Genomic DNA, 19,006 nt, shown 5'->3' with positions numbered 1-19,006 from the left:
TGTCACTTTGAACTTTACACATTTATCGGAGGTGGGAAAACATAGCCACAAAAACAAATGTGTGGCAGCACTGGCCATGCCTAAATTAAAAAAAAAAACAAAAAGCAGTGACCCTTCCATTGTCCCAACATACAAGAACAAATTGTAACTTACAAGCTGCAGATGGAAGAAGTAGGGGGGATCACAGTACCCTAAAAACAATACTCAAAAACCCCCAATACAAATAAAACCCCACCAGTTAATACACATCCCTGCAATTATCCTGATCACCAGATACCTTCACAGTTTGTAACAATAGAATCCAAAACATTAAATCTTGGTACGGTCTTAGAAGACAACTTTCCAGGCAAACCTTCTGTATACATTACAGAGATCTCTTAGCAAACAAGAATGAGAAGGTCTTAGCCGGACTAATTTCATATTTAGCAAACGGCTGAATTCTGGCTGCTGTGTGCACTTACACAAACTCTCCGGAATTATCCTCAAGCTGGACAGCGGAAAATTCCACACTGAATCTGCTTGCCCACACCACTCATGGAGATACTGTTGTGCAGGTGCAGGATAGGGCCAGAAAGGGCAGCAGGTATTGAGCTTTGTAGATTTTGAGACCCAAAGGAACCATTAGATCAACTACTCTGACCTTCTGTGTAACTCATATTTTAGTGGGTGCACCCCTTCCTCTACATGAGGCCAAATGCATGCTCACAAATTACTCCTATTACCCTCCTCCTCGCAGAAACACTATGAACTGCACTGAGGCCAGGCTCTGGTGGGATGGCTGCTGTCTTGGCCACCAGCAGGGGCTGAACCAGAGCTCTCCAGAGCTCCTACTGCTTGAGCCAAAAAGCCAGGTACTGTAGCTGTAACAGACTCTTCCTTCACCTCTGTGGATCAGCCACACAGGAGGACATGTAACACACACTGACTGGTGAGTTACAAAGGGTCATAGCTAACACCGAGGGGCCTGATTTCCCACTGTGGTGCCCCTTGTGGAGTCACAGACACCTGCCAGGCTTTCCACTCAGTTTGCGTGGGAGTCAATGACTCTCCAAGGAGCTTATCTGTGGGAAAAATCAGGCCCTCCATTTTTGCATCTTCAGTGTCTGCTCATTGGTGGGGCAACGTGGCTCCTAGTATTCTTCTGGCATTTTCATTCAGCAAAACTAGCAAGCGACCTCTCAGACTACACTGGCATTCTGACTAAAACCAAAACTGCCTGAGAGGCATTTAAATTGTTAATTGCTTTAACTGTTAATATTGTTTAATTATAAAGATTTGCAAAACAACATTTACCATTTAACTTCGTCTGAGTAGAACCGACAGCTCCTTCCATAATAGCTTGGGTTTTTTTCCGACCACCATTTTTTGACACCATTTAATTATAAATTAAAATCTTGAAATCAGTGGGGAAATTTGCTTCAACAGTTGAGAGCGAGCGTGCTATAGGGCATAAAGGTGGTAAAAGCAATGCCAGTAGACTTGATGCACTCTGTATTTTTGTTGCTGTTTTTCCTTCCCCACTAAAAGTTTAACCCTAAAGCCTTAGCTCTCGGAAATTACCCCATGCACAGAGTGGATGTGGAATTCTCGCCAAGATTTTCAAAAATAGGAGCCTACAGTCTACACCTTAGTCAATGGTTTGGATTGTCTAGGGCAGCGGTTCCCAAACTTGTTCCTCCTCTTGTGCAGAGAAAGGCCCTTGCAGGTCGGGCCGGTTTGTTTACCTGCCGCGTCCGCAGGTTTGGCTGATCGCGGCTCCCAGTGGCTGCGGTTTGCTCCTTCAGGCCAATGGGAGCTGCTGGAAGCGGCGCAGGCCGAGGGACGTACTGGCCACTGCTTCCAACAGCTCCCATTGGCCTGGAGCAGAAAACCGTGGCCACTGGGAGCAGCGATCAACCAAACCTGCGGACGCAGAAGATAAACAAACCAGCCTGGCCCGCCAGGGGCTTTTCTTGCACAAGTGGTGGAACAAGTTTGGGAACCACTGGTCTAGGGCCACTAAGGCCGGAATTTCAAAAGAGCTCAGTTCCCCTTAAAGCCCCCAAATGGAGTTGCCAGATTTTCAAAAATGCTGGCCCCGCCCCAGCACCAGCTTCTTCTAGGCATTCAGCAATTTAGAAATCAGGCCAATTATTTTAGGAGCTTAACTTTGGGTTCCTATTGTTAAAAACGTTGCCTTATAAGCCCTGTCGACATAGTGAGATGGATCCATTTTCACTTTTCCTTGATCTGTGATGAAGAATAGATTGTAATTACTTGCTTAAGACAATACAAAATATGATGGCCACCGTGACACATTAATATGTGTGCTAACAGCATCAGTGATGATAATTTAGTGAGATCCCATCCTCTCTGTAGCTGTGGTTAAAGTCGGGTTACGCTGTACAATGCTTCTCAGAGATATCTATTCACACAGAGTTTGAAATTCAACCCCCACGCACAGGGCCAATACAAGGTGTGACTTAAGTGGTGCCTACCCTGTGCACTGGTCCTGAACACGGGGCAGCAGCTCAGCTATAAATGTACTGGACAGACTGTCTAATGTAAGTCTCTCAAGTGACCTCGCACACATCAAGCGGTTTCGTTCATAAACAGCTTTTTACTTAAGGCCAGATGATGGTTCTTTATTGCAGGCCTATTTTGTAATAATGGAGGTTGGGCTTTTCAAAGAGGTGTAAAGGAGTTTGGTGCCCAACTTGACTGAGCTTCAATAGGATTTGGCCTCCTCACTGCCATAAATCCCCTTGGCCCTAGAAAAACCAAACTCACACAGATTATATAGGCAAAAAACCGAAAGCACCCCACCATTTCCCTCCACATTTCTCTTACCATGCACTGCTGGTGCTAAGAGCATTGTGAAGAACAGCAGCTGTGATGACCACATGACTGTGGAATATGACTTGAAGGTACCGCGGCAATGAGTGTTTCCAAATAAAATGAAGACAGCGTCCTCCTGTTCCCTCGTCCAGCACTCCTCCGTAGGTCTTCAGTTCACATCCACAAGGGAAGAGGAAAAAAGCCAATCAAAAATAATCATAAATTTTTTTTTAAAAAAACCACAACCAATATCCAGACTCGAGACCTGCAAACAAAAGAGAGACAGAGCACGGTCAGTAAGAAAACCAGGTGATTAATGCACGGCAATCAAGACAGCAGGTTTAAGTACAACCAGGGGCTCCCTTAATGCGGTGGCTCTCAATCTGTGATCCGCGGACTATGTCTAAAGGGTCTGCGAAAGACAGACAGAAAACTGACTGAACAGAATTCAGCTACATACACAGACAACAGACTTCCAAAGGCGTCCGCACCTCCGTTCGAGATATTTTAGGGGTCCGCAAATGAAAAAGGTTGAGAACCACTCCCCTCACAGGCCTTTCTTAGCCGTTCGGAGGGAACACACAATGTACCCCTGTGCAGAGGGCCAGCACTCCAGCCTGCGCATCACTTATGTCCCACTTACTCTTTCAAAGAAGGGCTTCACTGGCTGTAGGTGGTGGCCAGACCTCATGGGGGCCTTCTGCACAGTGGTGAATTTTAACCCCAATAACCCACTTTCCTGATCCAATGCCTGACATACAGGAGAGCCTGCACTTGAGATTGTAGGTGCACCTCAAGTGACTGCACATGCGAGACTCCAGACTTGACCATGCCTTTAAGCACAGCCTTGAGCAAGAGGCAGCGCGTAAGCTGCCCTCTCCCAAGAGTAGCCCCTGTAGGTGCTGTGACTCAGACACTTCTCTGAGGCACCATGCCCTCTCTGCTTCCCCCTTTGCTCCGAGTGGGGAGGAACTTCCTGCTGTCCCACAGCAGCGGCAAATCACCACACACCCAATGCCAGTTCAGCTTTGCAGGACAGGGAACGGGGGTATGGCGCCCTGGCTTAGGAGTAAGGGGAGTTCTTCCTTCCCCTTACTCTCCCATGTGGACACACAGTCCTAGCCACAGGCCAACGCTTAGCCATGTGTGAGTACATCAGCCGGAGCAGCTCCACGCAGGGTCCCTTGCAGGTGTGCCCTTGCACATACATCATACGCCTCCTTTTTGAGATATCTGGCTTGCAAAGGTTTTTTTTATGGGGGATGGGTGGGTTTGTCTATTTCTCCTTGTGACACAAGCCAATGGGACAGCCCCGGACACTGGCATTCTCCATACAGCCACGCCCAATACAGGGGGAAGCAGCGCAAGGTTCTGCAGGCACCCCCACACAGAGCCACAATCATTACCTTCAGGAACCTTTTAATTTGTCCTGTGGCCTCTCTTTTGCAACTGCCTCCGAGGGTCGTCTACACTGCAATTAGAAATCTGTCACTGGCTTGGGCTTGGGCAAAGGGGCTGTTTTATTGTGGTGTAGACATACCCCGGGTGGCCAGTCAGTACCAATGGTGCTGGGGTTGTGTGATATGTGGGCTAGAAACTGGCTTGAGACCTTCTACTCAGGCCTTCAGAACAGATATCAGATGGAATAAGCGTTGGGTCTCTGACTTCAAACCAGGCCAGCTTTTGACCCAATAGCCATGGAATGAAAGGTACCATATCTCCTTTCCAACCCCCTATCACAGTGCCCTCCAACACCTCGTTCAACCAATTTTAGTTCAGCCCTGCAATTATTCATTTTGGGACCTAATGAAATGGTCTTATCCATCCTACTCTCTTATATAGGGAAATGTAGGGAAACTGGAAACTGTATGCTTGCATGGAAATAGTCGCCTGCTTAATTGCAATAAAGATTCTAACTAGCCACCATTTTTTGTCCTCAGAGGAGGATTGAAGGATATAGTGAACCAAACATTGAAGAAAACAATAACTATTGAGTTAAATTATGCCATCAGTTTTAAGCTTAAATTCCCTGTTGACTGCAGTGGTGATTTCTGCTTAAAACCAATTTGTGATCAATTGTAAAATATTTTTCAGCTCTGTTTTGAAGTCCCAAGACTTAGTAGCCTTCACAGCACTGGCCTAATTAAAAATCTCTCCAAAATCTGTAATCAGGGTAGGCTATTCTTGTCTGAGCAATGCTTGCTGTTTTTGCCAACTTTGGTTCTTACACAAAACCCAGTGTGAGCCAAAAAAACATATGAAAAAGCTTGTTGCATGCCACTGCTATCTGGGTATATTTCTGAAGCTTGGAAATAACGTTTCCTTTGTTTTGCCCTTCAGTCCTTGCTAAATCAAACCCCGCATTGTTCTGATTTATACTCTGTATAACCAAGTATCATTGCTTCCAACAAAAAAATATTTGCTTGGATCACAGTTTAGTCTGAGCTATTTTTCCCCCCCGCTCTCATTTGCTCACTCAGCTGAATGGTGGCCCTTGTTTTTCAAAGCTTTTACCCAGCTTTGCAGCTGGAATGACTGGAAGCCCAAGTTTAGTAAGTAGTCAAGTGACTTGTTTATGGTCACACTGCTAGAGATGATCTCTGTTCACATCAGATTTCAGCATCATGCAAGTTTTCAGGGCTTTGCTATTCTAACCATGAGTCATCACATCCACTTACAACATTTTAAGCATAATTTCTAAAATGCAACAAAATTATTGAATATTTTAAATTATAGCTCCTAAATACAGTGTACATCTGTAGGGTAAAAATGAAATTGTTATGGGTCAAGCCTTTTGATGGTGGGGACCAGGGATTAGAGGAACACACACACAAAAAGAAGCAGAAAGAGGCTTGCAAAATAAAACAAATTCCATCTCGTGGGTTCTCTGGAGGTAATATTTGGCCAAAGACAAAGAGAGAGCAGCTCTGAATTGTTCAGCATAGAACATTTCATTTATTGATGGCAAGCAAGGGACACACCTCCAATGCAAACAAATTAAAAGTTACATTTGACCTACATGGTATGCATCCGATGAAGTGAGCTGCAGCCCACGAAAGCTTATGCTCAAATAAATTGGTTAGTCTCTAAGGTGCCTCAAGTACTCCTTTTCTTTTTGCGAATACAGACTAACACGGCTGATACTCTGAAATTTGACCTACAGGGGACTGGATTTGAACCACCAAGCAAAGGCATGCGGCATTAAAATACAAGAAGGTTCTGCTGAACTCTGACCTTTCTGGCTGCAGTGATGCCATCATGAGCATCACATCTTGATCCGCTGTCAAGTATCCTGCTAAAGGGATTTACACACTAGCAGCTAAGCAAAACTCTTCAGAACAGAACTGACGGAAAAGCAGAGAGCCAAAGGAAACGAAGACATTAGGAACTAAAAATGTACTGTGTAATACTTGTTCAAGATGATCATTCTTTGAAAGGCATTATGGATATACTGATGGATACAACACCTAACAAGTCCATTCTTCAGTGCTTTATATCAACCAGCACACCAAGGAGTCCTTGTGTTAGTTTAATGACATTAGTCTAAGGGAGGGAAAAGAAATAAGGAATTTGACAAGATCTAGTCAATGGCTAGATGTGCGGACTTCAAAGCGGGACTACACCAGCACAAATAAAATGTGTTCAAACTGTATTGAGCCTCTGGATGTGCCAATGCCTTGAACCATGTGTGATGATTTACAGTGGTTGAAAGAGGGTGTAAAATACGAGCACTCTGATTGGCATTGTTACATAACCAAGCAGGCATTCATAGTGCACATGGGTAAAAGACCACACGAAGTGCAAGCATCAGCCCCATTATTAATCACTATTTTTTTTAAAAAAGTAAATTTAATATCCAATTTAACATAGCTGTGATTTTTATTCCTGTTAAGTATGCATGAATATAATTTAATAGCTATGGAAAAAACATACTGAAATTAAGCACAAGAGCAAACAGCTTTGGAAGGACCCAATAATAACTTTGTTTGTTAGTTTTTTCTTTAGATCTTCAGAAGCACTAAAGCTAGTCAGCCAGACAGCCAGCAAGACACTACTTGCCTAAAAGTTTTAAACAAACAAAGCATCACAGCTTTGTATTCTTTAATAGCAAAACAGCACTGCATTCCTTATCTCTGTCTTTTGTAAAAGTTGCTTACTTAGTGGGAAATAAGCTGAATGCTTTACACAGATATTGATTAAATTCACTGTTTGCAAGAGAAAAATGCCTGCAAGTAATTAACCCTTTGATGCTAGTGATTATGGGAAAATGTAGCCCCATGATGAATGCAGGTCTCCATTCTCAGCATCTGTCGTTTAACAAGAAGCTGCTTCAGGAAATGTTTTCATAATTTCACTCAGTGTGGGGGAGAGATAGGAGGGGTAATGCAGCAAAATGGAAAAAAATATACCTTCTGAAAAAATGCCTAAATTACCAACAATATTAAAGTAAAAAGAACTGTTCAAGTTAAAAAAATTACCTGTCTTACTAACACAACTTTAGATTGTTAAAAACAGAAAGAATTGTAAACACTTGGTTTTTTTTCTCTCTCTGCATGTTTTATGCATTTCTTTCAGCTCCAACAAGGAAAAGAAAGTGTCTCTCCCCTCTGCCCCCCACCCACCAGTTTCGAATCATTTTCACTTTCACGCTTCTGTACACTAACACCACACTGCAATGTGTAGACTGTAAAGACTGCAGGGACACAGTTATTTCTTCAAAACTCTTTCCACTGGAATATTTAAATAATCATGCAAACATTTCTGAGGTATTGTAAAGGCAGATTTGTCTGAAAACTTAGATTTGGTGCTGAGGTTGACCTGACATTGTCCCTCTTGAAGTTTCACTGCAAACCACACAAGCAAGGAAATTCAGAGGTTTCACAAAAATTGTCTCCATTTTTCAAACAGAAAAATTTCAGAATTTGAAATGTTTCCACCTGCTCAACTAGACAGTTCCCCTTTTGTACTGTGGACCCCAATTCTGCTCCCTTGGGCCTGTAAGCACAACAGTTGCCAGCTTAACCCTTTCATTATTCATTCACTAACCCTCAAGACAGTTTGGACTGCTCCAAACCCCAGCTTCTATGCTGCAAGAACAGGGTTTAAAACAGCTGTGGGCCGCCCTACACAGCACATTAGTGTAGGGAAGCGCACCACAAGCAGGGTGTGACTACAGTGCATTCGCTTGCTACACAGGAACGTCCCACATGAACACCCCTATAGCACACTAAAACTTCTACAGCACCCTTTTGATGTCCTTTCATTTCAACAGCAGAACATCAAAGTGCACTACAATACTTATACTGTCCTTGAAAAGTGTCCACATAGGACGCTACTGCATGACAAGCTAGGGCGCTGTACATTCACACCCTGGCTTACGGTGCACTAATGCCCCATGTACACATGCCCTGATTGTCCACTGCATGTTCACACCTACATCCCTAAATGGGAGGCAGCAAACGTTGGCTGGCATAGCCCAGGTCTTCCTCCAGTGAAGCAGCAGAGTTGCTCAGAAAGTTTGGGTATAGTACGTTATTTAAATGCACTAAATCCATTCCTTTATTCCTTCTCTATGTATTACGCTGCTTCTCTTGATAAATATTTTTAAAGGTGTACAGTAAGCAAAAATAGTGGCAACATCTCACAAATAGCAGTTTATCAGAGCTTCTCAAATATCACTACAATGCTATTTACATTCCCCTGAGATGAGTAGCCCAAACAGCTTGGGACTGTCGAATCAAATATAGTCCCATGAACCACCTGTTTAACGTATAATTTAAAACAACAACAAATCCTTTGGATGTAGTAATAGCTTTATAGCAAAACAACTCACAAGGTCACTATCAAATGTTAGCAGAGTTAATTCATTTCAGATTTAGCAAGCCCTTGACAAGCAAACACAAACGCAGACCAGACAAGTCTACTGTTTTTTCCCCTGTAGGCGACATAGTTTTTTGGCCCTTTCTTAAGGTCAAAGGGAAACTTAAGCAATCTACAGTTTCTTTATTCCCTGAATCCAGGTTCACGACTCAGAGCAGGGTGGTTTCATATACAATTAGAGAGTGGGCCGTGTGCATTAAAAACTGTTTTGGCTCTAAGTGTACGTCTACACTGCTGAGCTGGGAAGTGTAGTTTCCCACACACATACTAGCTCTGCTCAAGTCGTGCACTGGAAGTAGCAGTGTGGTTCAGCAGCTTGGGCTGGCTGCCCCAGTCTGTAACCAGAAGGTCGGGTGGGACTGTACTGGGGTGGCTGGCCTGAGCTGCCACACAAGCTGCTGTTGCTGCACTGCTATTGGTCAGTGCCAGGCTGAGTAGAGGTAACACTTATGTCTACCCGAGCCGGGAATCACACCTCAAGCTGCTGTGTAGACTTACCCAACATGATACAGAGACATTTTCCATTTCCCTGAGTTCTCTCAGGTTAGGCTGGAGTCTGGATTTGGCCACAGACTTCACCATATAAGCAATCACCACAATATTTCTTTTTTCTTTTATTTTTAAATCAAATATTTCTCTTATTCTCTCTCTCTCTCCTTTTTTTTTTTTTTTTAAGTTCACATTTCCCCTCTCATCAGTCTCAGGATGAAATATACCATGAGAACTTCCTAGAGTGTAATTTTTATAAATTGTTTTCTGATATCAGAAAGGAAACACTTGTCGATTTGTAGGAGGTGTTGCCAGGGGGCGGGGCACAAGATGAGAATGATTTTGACTTTCCCATGAATGATCTTAAGATATTGTACCCAGTATTTCTAGAAATACCAGTTTGAAATACATTATCAATGGCTGGACGGTCTCCATTTCCTTTTGATATTTTTGAGGTTCAATTGATAACTAAACTAGGTATGGTCCTATCAGCTACTTTTCCATCTACATCGTCTTGCAACTTTATTTCAATTTGCTGGAGAGGGTTAGTTAGAGGATGTTGTAAGGGATGAAAATATTTATATTACATTACTGCATTTGGATAAGCTGGAATTGCAAAAATTGAGTAGAGGGTCTCCCAGTTGTTAGGAAATAAATTCAAAGTAATTAAGCAAATTGGACATGGTCAACCAATTAAAGTTCAAGGAAATATACAACTGGCGAACAGGGTACAGTTCTGGATCAGAAGTTTCACAGCACCCCAGGCCTCAAGCTGTCTGGAACAATCCCATTTCAGCATAATATGGAACAGCTCGCACAGTCATGTTCTAAACTAGGTTATGTTTGGGTTTACAGATACTATCTCTATCACTGATTCTAAAGTATTACAAAACTTCTAGGACCTATCCAGTTGTAGTTTTTCTACTTTATAAAGAGAAAATATCACAGTTCTCTAGCACTACACCAATGTTGCCAAATCTCACGACTGTATTGTAAGTTTCATGATATTGGCTATTTCCTGGAATCATGAGAATCTCAACTTTCATTTTTTTTAAAAAGGAAGTTTCTAGCCTTCATGCTTACAAGGAAAAGCAGGAAAATGTGACCCAAATGTAACCTAGAGAGGCTCAAGAAACAGAAGGCAAATAATATACAACCCCAAATGTATGTTTGTTTATAAATCTTGTGACTTTTAGGGCTGTCGATTAATCACAGTTAACTCAAGCGATTAACTCATAACAATTAACTCGATTAAAAAAATTAATTGTGATTAATCACATTTTTAATCACACTGACATACAACAACAGAATACCAATTTTAATTTATTATAAATGTTTTGGATGTTTTTCTACATTTTCAAATATATTGATTTCAATTGCAACACAGAATACAGTGTGCAGTGCTCACTTTATTTTTTTATTACAAATATTTGCACTGTAAAAAAGATAAACAAAAGAAACAGTATTTTGTAAATTCATCTCATACAAGTACTGTAGTGCAGTCTCTTTATCATGTAAGTGCAACTTACAAATGTAGATTTTTTTTTAACCGAACTAAACTAAAAAACAAAACAATGTCAAACTTTAGCACCTACAAGTCCACCCAGTCCTACTTCTTGTTCAGCCAATTGCTAAGACAAACAAGTTTGTTTACATTTATCAGAGATAATGCTGCCTGCTACTTATTCACAATGTCACCTGAAAGTGAGAAGAGTTGTTTGCATGTCACTATTGTAGCCAGTGTTGCAAGGTATTTGTGTGTCAGATATGCTAATCATTCGTATGCCTCTTCATGCTTTGACCTACAGATTGCACTTTTGTTTATCTTTTTTTTACAGTGCAAATATTTGTAATAAAAAGTAATAACATAAAGTGAGCACTCTACACTGTAGAGTAGAAAAACATCCACAAATAAATTTAAATTAGTATTCTGTTATTGTTTAATCATGATTAATTTTTAATTGTTTGACAGCCCTACTTGTAAACCAATCTCATGATTCTTTGGGGCCCGGCTCATGATATTTAAACACTTGGGGTTGGCAATACTGCTTATTCGCACATATATGCACAGCATCCCTTACAACTGTTTTGTGAAAAACTAAATGTACTTGTGTGGGTAGATGCACACATGCACATGTCTACAAAGAGATATGCTCCAAAAGTGCCATTCTAACTTCCTTAAGCTAGCATTGTCAATCTCTCTCACACAGGTCCACTTTGTTCTCCCTAAACTCAAGTGTTTTGTCAGAGGTATAACTATGATATATGAGATTCTGCATTAGGTCTCACTTTCAATTCAGAAATAAAGAGAGAGACTCTGTTGGAGTAAGTATGCTAAGGAAAATTATGGGGAACAAATGAAAGATCAAGTTGCTGTCTCTAAGTTTGATAGTTAGGAAAATGTCTTCAACTAAGTGCCTCTAGGCTGACTGATTAAATGAAATGGTTTTAATTCGTTTAAATCATTCCGTAGCATCATTTCTTTCACCTTGATCTCCTTTTCCTTCTTGCCTGCCCTCTCAGCCCTGTCTCCCTCAACCTCTCCCTCATTATAACGGTGTATCTTAACCCATGCTGACCAAAGGCTGCCGATGTGAGAATGGAGAGCAGAGTTGAGCACCGTTGACTGTCCTCAGCTTCATTTCTGCAGCTAGCCCCAAGTTCCACACGTACAGAATCACAGAAAGCTAGGGGCCTTGGAACAAACACAGGGATCAACTAAGCAATTTGCAGTTAACTTGTGTATGGGGTGGGGCCGAGCCACACTGCACCAAGAGGACTGTTTGTCTTGCACAGGTGCATGAGCATACACTGTGCCATTCATTAGGATGGTACAGATTGCTCCCCTCAGCCCATCTGCCCAGGTCTGCCAGCGAGATGGAGTGAGGGGGTCTATGGCACAGTCTCTTCCCTACCCCTTTCTGAGCTATTACTTCCCCAAAGGGAGGAAGCATCAAGGAGACTGCTCACAGGAAAATATTGTGATCAACCTTTCCGTGCATCATGCTGGATGGGGGGTACTTACTTACTTACCCACTTACCCATCCCCATACCCAACACAACAGGCATGGGCCGGACACAGTGTGCTCTTAGTATATTAATGATAGGCTATAAAAAAATGAAATAAATTAATAGCTGAGGATGCCAGGCAATCTGGACCTCCCTCAGTGTGCACTTCAGACACTGCAGTCTATACGATCATTAGGTTCGGGGGCCCAATGGCTCTAGCCCTCTGAAAGACAGTCACAGGTGAATTACAATACTTTGGATATAATGGCATTCGCCATGACTAGAAGGTTATCTTAATTCTGGATTTCCTTACCTGGCTGTGACCTCAGTTCAGACTTGCCTAATTATTTTGTATCTCCATTTATTCCCTTCATAAATACTTTTCTGTTAGTTTTACAGTAACAGAACCTGGCGGATCAGTTGCACTGACCTTTTGTGTACATGCAGGACACGAGTCACATCAGCGCATTTTTAAGCTGTACTCATGGTCACTATTTCCTTCTCAAATTGACAACAAATAACCCAGATACTTGTTTCTTCGAACCAAGAGAATGTAAGTGTGCCCGTTCTTTATTTTTCTGCTTTATAATTAAATAGTTTACCCAAGATTAATTGGTTTTGATTTTTAAAAAATGCTGACAATCAGATCAACGATCAAACAATTTTAAACTACTGAAAATGTGTGTGGGTGTGTGAGCAAGCGCGCATGATCATCTGTATATAAACTTTACTGGCAAATGAGATAGCAACAAACTCCATGTGGGTAACAATTTTTAAGGATAAAGTTCTATATGAAAAAGGTAAGTTTAATTGCCTTTCCAATCTGTTGTGATATAACCAATGTCTATTAATGTTTAGTAGCAAATTGGGTTTTAATGATCATTGCTATTTTTGGCTGGAAGGTGACATGTAGTTTAAGTCTCAAACAGATTTATGTTTTACACTAGGATGATTTTCTTGCAAACTCTCCTTGAGTTAACTTCTTCACACCCCACAAGACATTTAATATAATTTTATTTCTAATAGACTGCAAGCCAATAGGACCATGTTTGCCATCACTGATGTTTTCAGTGAGAAATAATATCAATTAGGTCTATGCTGAAGATAAGCATAAGTGATGACTTAAGTGTAACTGGCTTGGAAAACATTCGGAGGGTTATATTATTCAACTAAATGATACAAATTAAGAACAGTATTGATAGGAATCAAACTCAGAACATTCCTGACCTTGCCTGGTTGAGGGTATCTTATCAGCTCTTTTGTGGATGTTCTCAAAAACCAGGGATTAATAAGTGAGAAATACCAAGTTTTAGAAATCTGAGTTCATTTCTTAACACAAGTGCTCAGGATGAATGTTCTCCATATTAGAAGGATGACTCATCTCAGGTCCTTGACATGCAATCCCCAAAGTCAGTGGACCAGCCCAAGAGGAGGGCATGTGTGGTAGGGAAGGGAACTGTGAGAAAAATATAAAAAACATTTTGATGCAGTCTGACTTGGAGGAGCAGCTGAGTAAAGCAAAGTCACTACAGAATTAAATAAAGAGATAAGGGCCATAATGCAGGAAGAAATTTCTGGGTCAGGGAAAAAATATAAATATGGAGACCAATAACTATTAAATCTAAATATCAGATGTGACAGGTCCACAAAATTAAATAAGCAGTAGAAATAAGAATAAGAAATAGGGCAAAGGTGGCTTCCACAAATACACACACATAGCTCCCTAAAGCAAAAACAAGTGTGGTACTAAAAAAAATAAAATAAAAGGTTATTTTCCACATTGAACACACTATTTTCCTCATGTTATAATTTAAATGAAGTATGGTTCCTTTGATTTTGGAAACAACAAATATTTACCTATTGCATTTTTTTTCTGTGTAGGCACGTTTATTATTTGCATCCCCGTAGTGTCTAGAGGCCACAGCCCAGCCCAAGACCCCATGGAGCTAGGTGCTGTACGTATCCATAATAAGAAAGAGTTCCTGTCCCTTAAAGCTTACAGTGCAAATGGACAAGATAGGCAAAGGGTGGTGAAAATTCATTTTACCCCTATTTTGCAGAACGGGAACAGTGGTTCAGCGAGATTAAGGCTATGATTTTCAAACTCGGGTGTTTAAAGTTAATCTTGAAATTTAGGCACTTTCAAGTGTGCTGCTTTTCAGCTGGCCTCAGTGAGAGTGGCTGGGTGGCTCAGCCCTATCGAAAATCAGCCCATTTATTTCAGTACCTAAATATGGGCTGAGAAGCCCAACTTTAGTGACTTTTGTTCTTCAGTGACTTCCTCAAAGCCACACAGGAACGGTTTGCACCAAGGATGAGAACTGAATTCCTACTTCATTCCCTTACACACAAGACCATCTTTCCTCTCCTAGGTACTGATCCGTTTTCTTTACAATTATTGTAAGAAACCGTGGTTATGTTTAAAGAGACTGTGACAGGGCAGGGTTCTCTGGATCCTCATTGCAAATAGTGCAGTCCTTAACGCACACCAATGGCAAGGTCAACACCCAGTGCTTTATTTACAATGTGCTTTACAAATGTTTCTTCCCCCCCAGCATAACGCTGTTCCACCAGGCTTTTCCTACTACCAAGGCACAGGACATAAGGGAGCTAAGATCTCACCTTTCTGAGCTGTTGGACTCCTCCAGCCCTTACTTCTGGGCTTCCCCCGCCCACCTGTCTCTCTTTTAAGTTTCAGAGTAACAGCCGTCTTAGTCTGTATTCACAAAAAGAAAAGGAGTACTTGTGGCACCTTAGAGACTAACCAATTTATTTGAGCATAAGCTTTCATGAGCTACAGCTCACTTCATCGGATGCATACTGTGGAAAGTTTAGAAGATCTTATTATATACACACAAAGCATGAAAAAATACCTCCTCCCACCCCACTCTCCAGCTGGTAATAGCTTATCTAAAGTGATCACTCTCCTTACAATGTGTATGATAATCAAGTTGGGCCATTTCCAGCACAAATCCAGGGTTTAATAAGAACGTCGGGGGGGGGAGGGGGGTGTAGGAAAAAACAAGGGGAAATAGGCTATCTTGCATAATGACTAAGCCACTCCCAGTCTCTATTCAAGCCTAAGTTAATTGTATCCAATTTGCAAATGAATTCCAATTCAGCAGTTTCTCGCTGGAGTCTGGATTTGAAGTTTTTTTGTTGTAAAATAGCGACTTTCATGTCTGTAATCGCGTGACCAGAGAGATTGAAGTGTTCTCCGACTGGTTTATGAATGTTATAATTCTTGACATCTGATTTGTGTCCATTTACTCTTTTACGTAGAGACTGTCCAGTTTGACCAATGTACATGGCAGAGGGGCATTGCTGGCACATGAGGGCATATATCACATTGGTGGATGTGCAGGTGAACGAGCCTCTGATAGTGTGGCTGATGTGATTAGGCCCTGTGATGGTGTCCCCTGAATAGATATGTGGGCACAGTTGGCAACGGGCTTTGTTGCAAGGATAGGTTCCTGGGTTAGTGGTTCTGTTGTGTGGTATGTGGTTGCTGGTGAGTATTTGCTTCAGGTTGGGGGGCTGTCTGTAGGCAAGGACTGGCCTGTCTCCCAAGATTTGCGAGAGTGTTGGGTCATCCTTCAGGATAGGTTGTAGATCCTTAATAATGCGTTGGAGGGGTTTTAGTTGGGGGCTGAAGGTGACGGCTAGTGGCGTTCTGTTATTTTCTTTGTTAGGCCTGTCCTGTAGTAGGTGACTTCTGGGAACTGTTCTGGCTCTGTCAGTCTGTTTGTTCACTTCCGCAGGTGGGTATTGTAGTTGTAAGAATGCTTGATAGAGATCTTGTAGGTGTTTGTCTCTGTCTGAGGGGTTGGAGCAAATGCGGTTGTATCGCAGAGCTTGGCTGTAGACGATGGATCGTGTGGTGTGGTCAGGGTGAAAGCTGGAGGCATGTAGGTAGGAATAGCGGACAGTAGGTTTCCGGTATAGGGTGGTGTTTATGTGACCATCGTTTATTAGCACTGTAGTGTCCTCCTTCTGCCCCTCCACCCCCACGAACATGATACAGTTCTGTGGTGACCTAGAATCGTATTTTCGACGTCTCCGACTCAAGGAATATTTCCAACATACCTCTGAACAACATACTAATCCACAGAGACCTCCCTACCAACACTACAAAAAGAAGGATTCTAGGTGGACTCCTCCTGAAGGTCGAAACAGCAGACTGGACTTCTACACAGAGTGCTTCCGCCAACGTGCACAGGCTGAAATTGTGGAAAAGCAGCATCACTTGCCCCATAACCTCAGCGGAACACAATGCCATCCACAGCCTCAGAAACAACTCTGACATCATAATCAAAAAGGCTGATAAAGGAGGTGCTGTTGTCATCATGAATAGGTCGGAATATGAACAAGAGGCTGCTTGGCAGCTCTCCAGCACCACTTTCTACAAGCCATTACCCTATGATCCCACTGAGAGTTACCAAAAGAAACTACAGCATTTGCTCAAGAAACTTCCTGAAAAAGCACAAGATCAAATCCGCACAGACACACCCCTGGAACCCCAACCTGGGATATTCTATCTACTACCCAAGATCCATAAACCTGGAAATCCTGGGCGCCCCATCATCTCAGGCATTGGCACCCTGACAGCAGGATTGTCTGGCTATGTAGACTCCCTCCTCAGGCCCTACGCTACCAGCACTCCCAGCTACCTTCGAGACACCACTGACTTCCTGAGGAAACTACAAGCCATCGGTGATCTTCCTGATAACACCATCCTGGACACTATGGATGTAGAAGCCCTCTACACCAACATTCCACACAAAGATGGACTACAAGCCGTCAAGAACACTATCCATGATAATGTCACGGCTAACCTGGTGGCTGAACTCTGTGACTTTGTCCTTACCCATAACTATTTTACATTTGGGGACAATGTATACCTTCAGATCAGCGGCACTGCTATGGGTACCCGCATGGCCCCACAGTATGCCAACATTTTTATGGCTGATTTAGAACAACGCTTCCTCAGCTCTCGTCTCCTAACGCCCCTAATCTACTTGCGCTATACTGATGACATCTTCATCACTTTTCATTTTTCACTAAGAGGGTGGTGAAACACTGGAATGCGTTACCTAGGGAGGTGGTAGAATCTCCTTCCTTAGAGGTTTTTAAGGTCAGGCTTGACAAAGCCCTGGCTGGGATGATTTAACTGGGAATTGGTCCTGCTTTGAGCAGGGGGTTGGACTAGATGACCTTCTGGGGTCCCTTCCAACCCTGATATTCTATGATTCTATGATCATCTGGACCCATGAAAAAGAAGCCCTTGAGGAATTCCACCATGATTTCAACAATTTCCATCCCACCATCAACCTCAGCCTGGACCAGTCCACACAAGAGATCCACTTCCTGGACACTACAGTGCTAATAAACAATGGTCACATAAACACCACCCTATACTGGAAACCTACTGACCGCTATTCCTACCTACATGCCTCCAGCTTTCACCCTGACCACACCACACGATCCATCGTCTACAGCCAAGCTCTGCAAAACAACCGCATTTGCTCCAACCCTTCAGACAGAGACAAACACCTACAAGATCTCTATCAAGCATTCTTACAACTACAATACCCACCTGCGGAAGTGAAGAAACAGATTGATAGAGCCAGAAGAGTTCCCAGAAGTCAACTACTACAGGACAGGCCTAACAAAAAAAATAACAGAACGCCACTAGCCGTCACCTTCAGCCCCCAACTAAAACCCCTCCAACGCATTATTAAGGATCTACAACCTATCCTGAAGGATGACCCAACACTCTCACAAATCTTGGGAGACAGGCCAGTCCTTGCCTACAGACAGCCCCCCAACCTGAAGCAAATACTCACCAGCAACCACATACCACACAACAGAACCACTAACCCAGGAACCTATCCTTGCAACAAAGCCCGTTGCCAACTGTGCCCACATATCTATTCAGGGGACACCATCACAGGGCCCAATCACATCAGCCACACTATCAGAGGCTCGTTCACCTGCACATCCACCAATGTGATATATGCCCTCATGTGCCAGCAATGCCCCTCTGCCATGTACATTGGTCAAACTGGACAGTCTCTACGTAAAAGAGTAAATGGACACAAATCAGATGTCAAGAATTATAACATTCATAAACCAGTCGGAGAACACTTCAATCTCTCTGGTCACGCGATTACAGACATGAAAGTCGCTATTTTACAACAAAAAAACTTCAAATCCAGACTCCAGCGAGAAACTGCTGAATTGGAATTCATTTGCAAATTGGATACAATTAACTTAGGCTTGAATAGAGACTGGGAGTGGCTTAGTCATTATGCAAGATAGCCTATTTCCCCTTGTTTTTTCCTACACCCCTCCCCCCGACGTTCTTGTTAAACCCTGGATTTGTGCTGGAAATGGCTCACCTTGATTATCATACACATTGTAAGGAGAGTGGTCACTTTGGATAAGCTATTACCAGCAGGAGAGAGAGTTTGTGTGTGGGGGGGGGGGGGGGAAAGGGGGTGAGAAAACCTGGATTTGTGCTGGAAATGGCCCAACTTGATTATCATACACATTGTAAGGAGAGTGATCACTTTAGATAAGCTATTACCAGCTGGAGAGTGGGGTGGGAGGAGGTATTTTTTCATGCTTTGTGTGTATATAATAAGATCTTCTAAACTTTCCACAGTATGCATCCGATGAAGTGAGCTGTAGCTCACGAAAGCTTATGCTCAAATAAATTGGTTAGTCTCTAAGGTGCCACAAGTACTCCTTCTCTTGTAAGTGTTTCCATCTGAATTGGCCAGCCAATTAATCAATCACTTGGTACTTA

The 19,006-nt window shown here is 42.6% G+C and overlaps 1 protein-coding gene across 30 annotated transcripts in view; it reads right to left on the bottom strand.

The window, feature by feature from the left end:
- The window catches only part of ADGRL3 (adhesion G protein-coupled receptor L3), an 809,498-nt gene that overhangs the window by 510,637 nt on the left and 279,855 nt on the right, over window positions 1-19,006 (bottom strand). For all 30 annotated transcript variants that reach the window (XM_073340228.1, XM_073340229.1, XM_073340219.1 and 27 more), the window contains one exon: window positions 2,830-3,082. In XM_073340228.1, coding sequence (XP_073196329.1) covers window positions 2,830-2,884 — 55 coding nt within the window. In that variant the 5' untranslated portion in view covers window positions 2,885-3,082. The remainder of the gene's footprint in view (window positions 1-2,829; window positions 3,083-19,006) is intronic.

The sequence above is a fragment of the Lepidochelys kempii genome, chromosome 4, assembly GCF_965140265.1.
Source record: "Lepidochelys kempii isolate rLepKem1 chromosome 4, rLepKem1.hap2, whole genome shotgun sequence".
NCBI classification, from domain to species: Eukaryota; Metazoa; Chordata; order Testudines; family Cheloniidae; genus Lepidochelys; species Lepidochelys kempii.
This window is presented reverse-complemented; position numbering and strand designations above follow the sequence as displayed.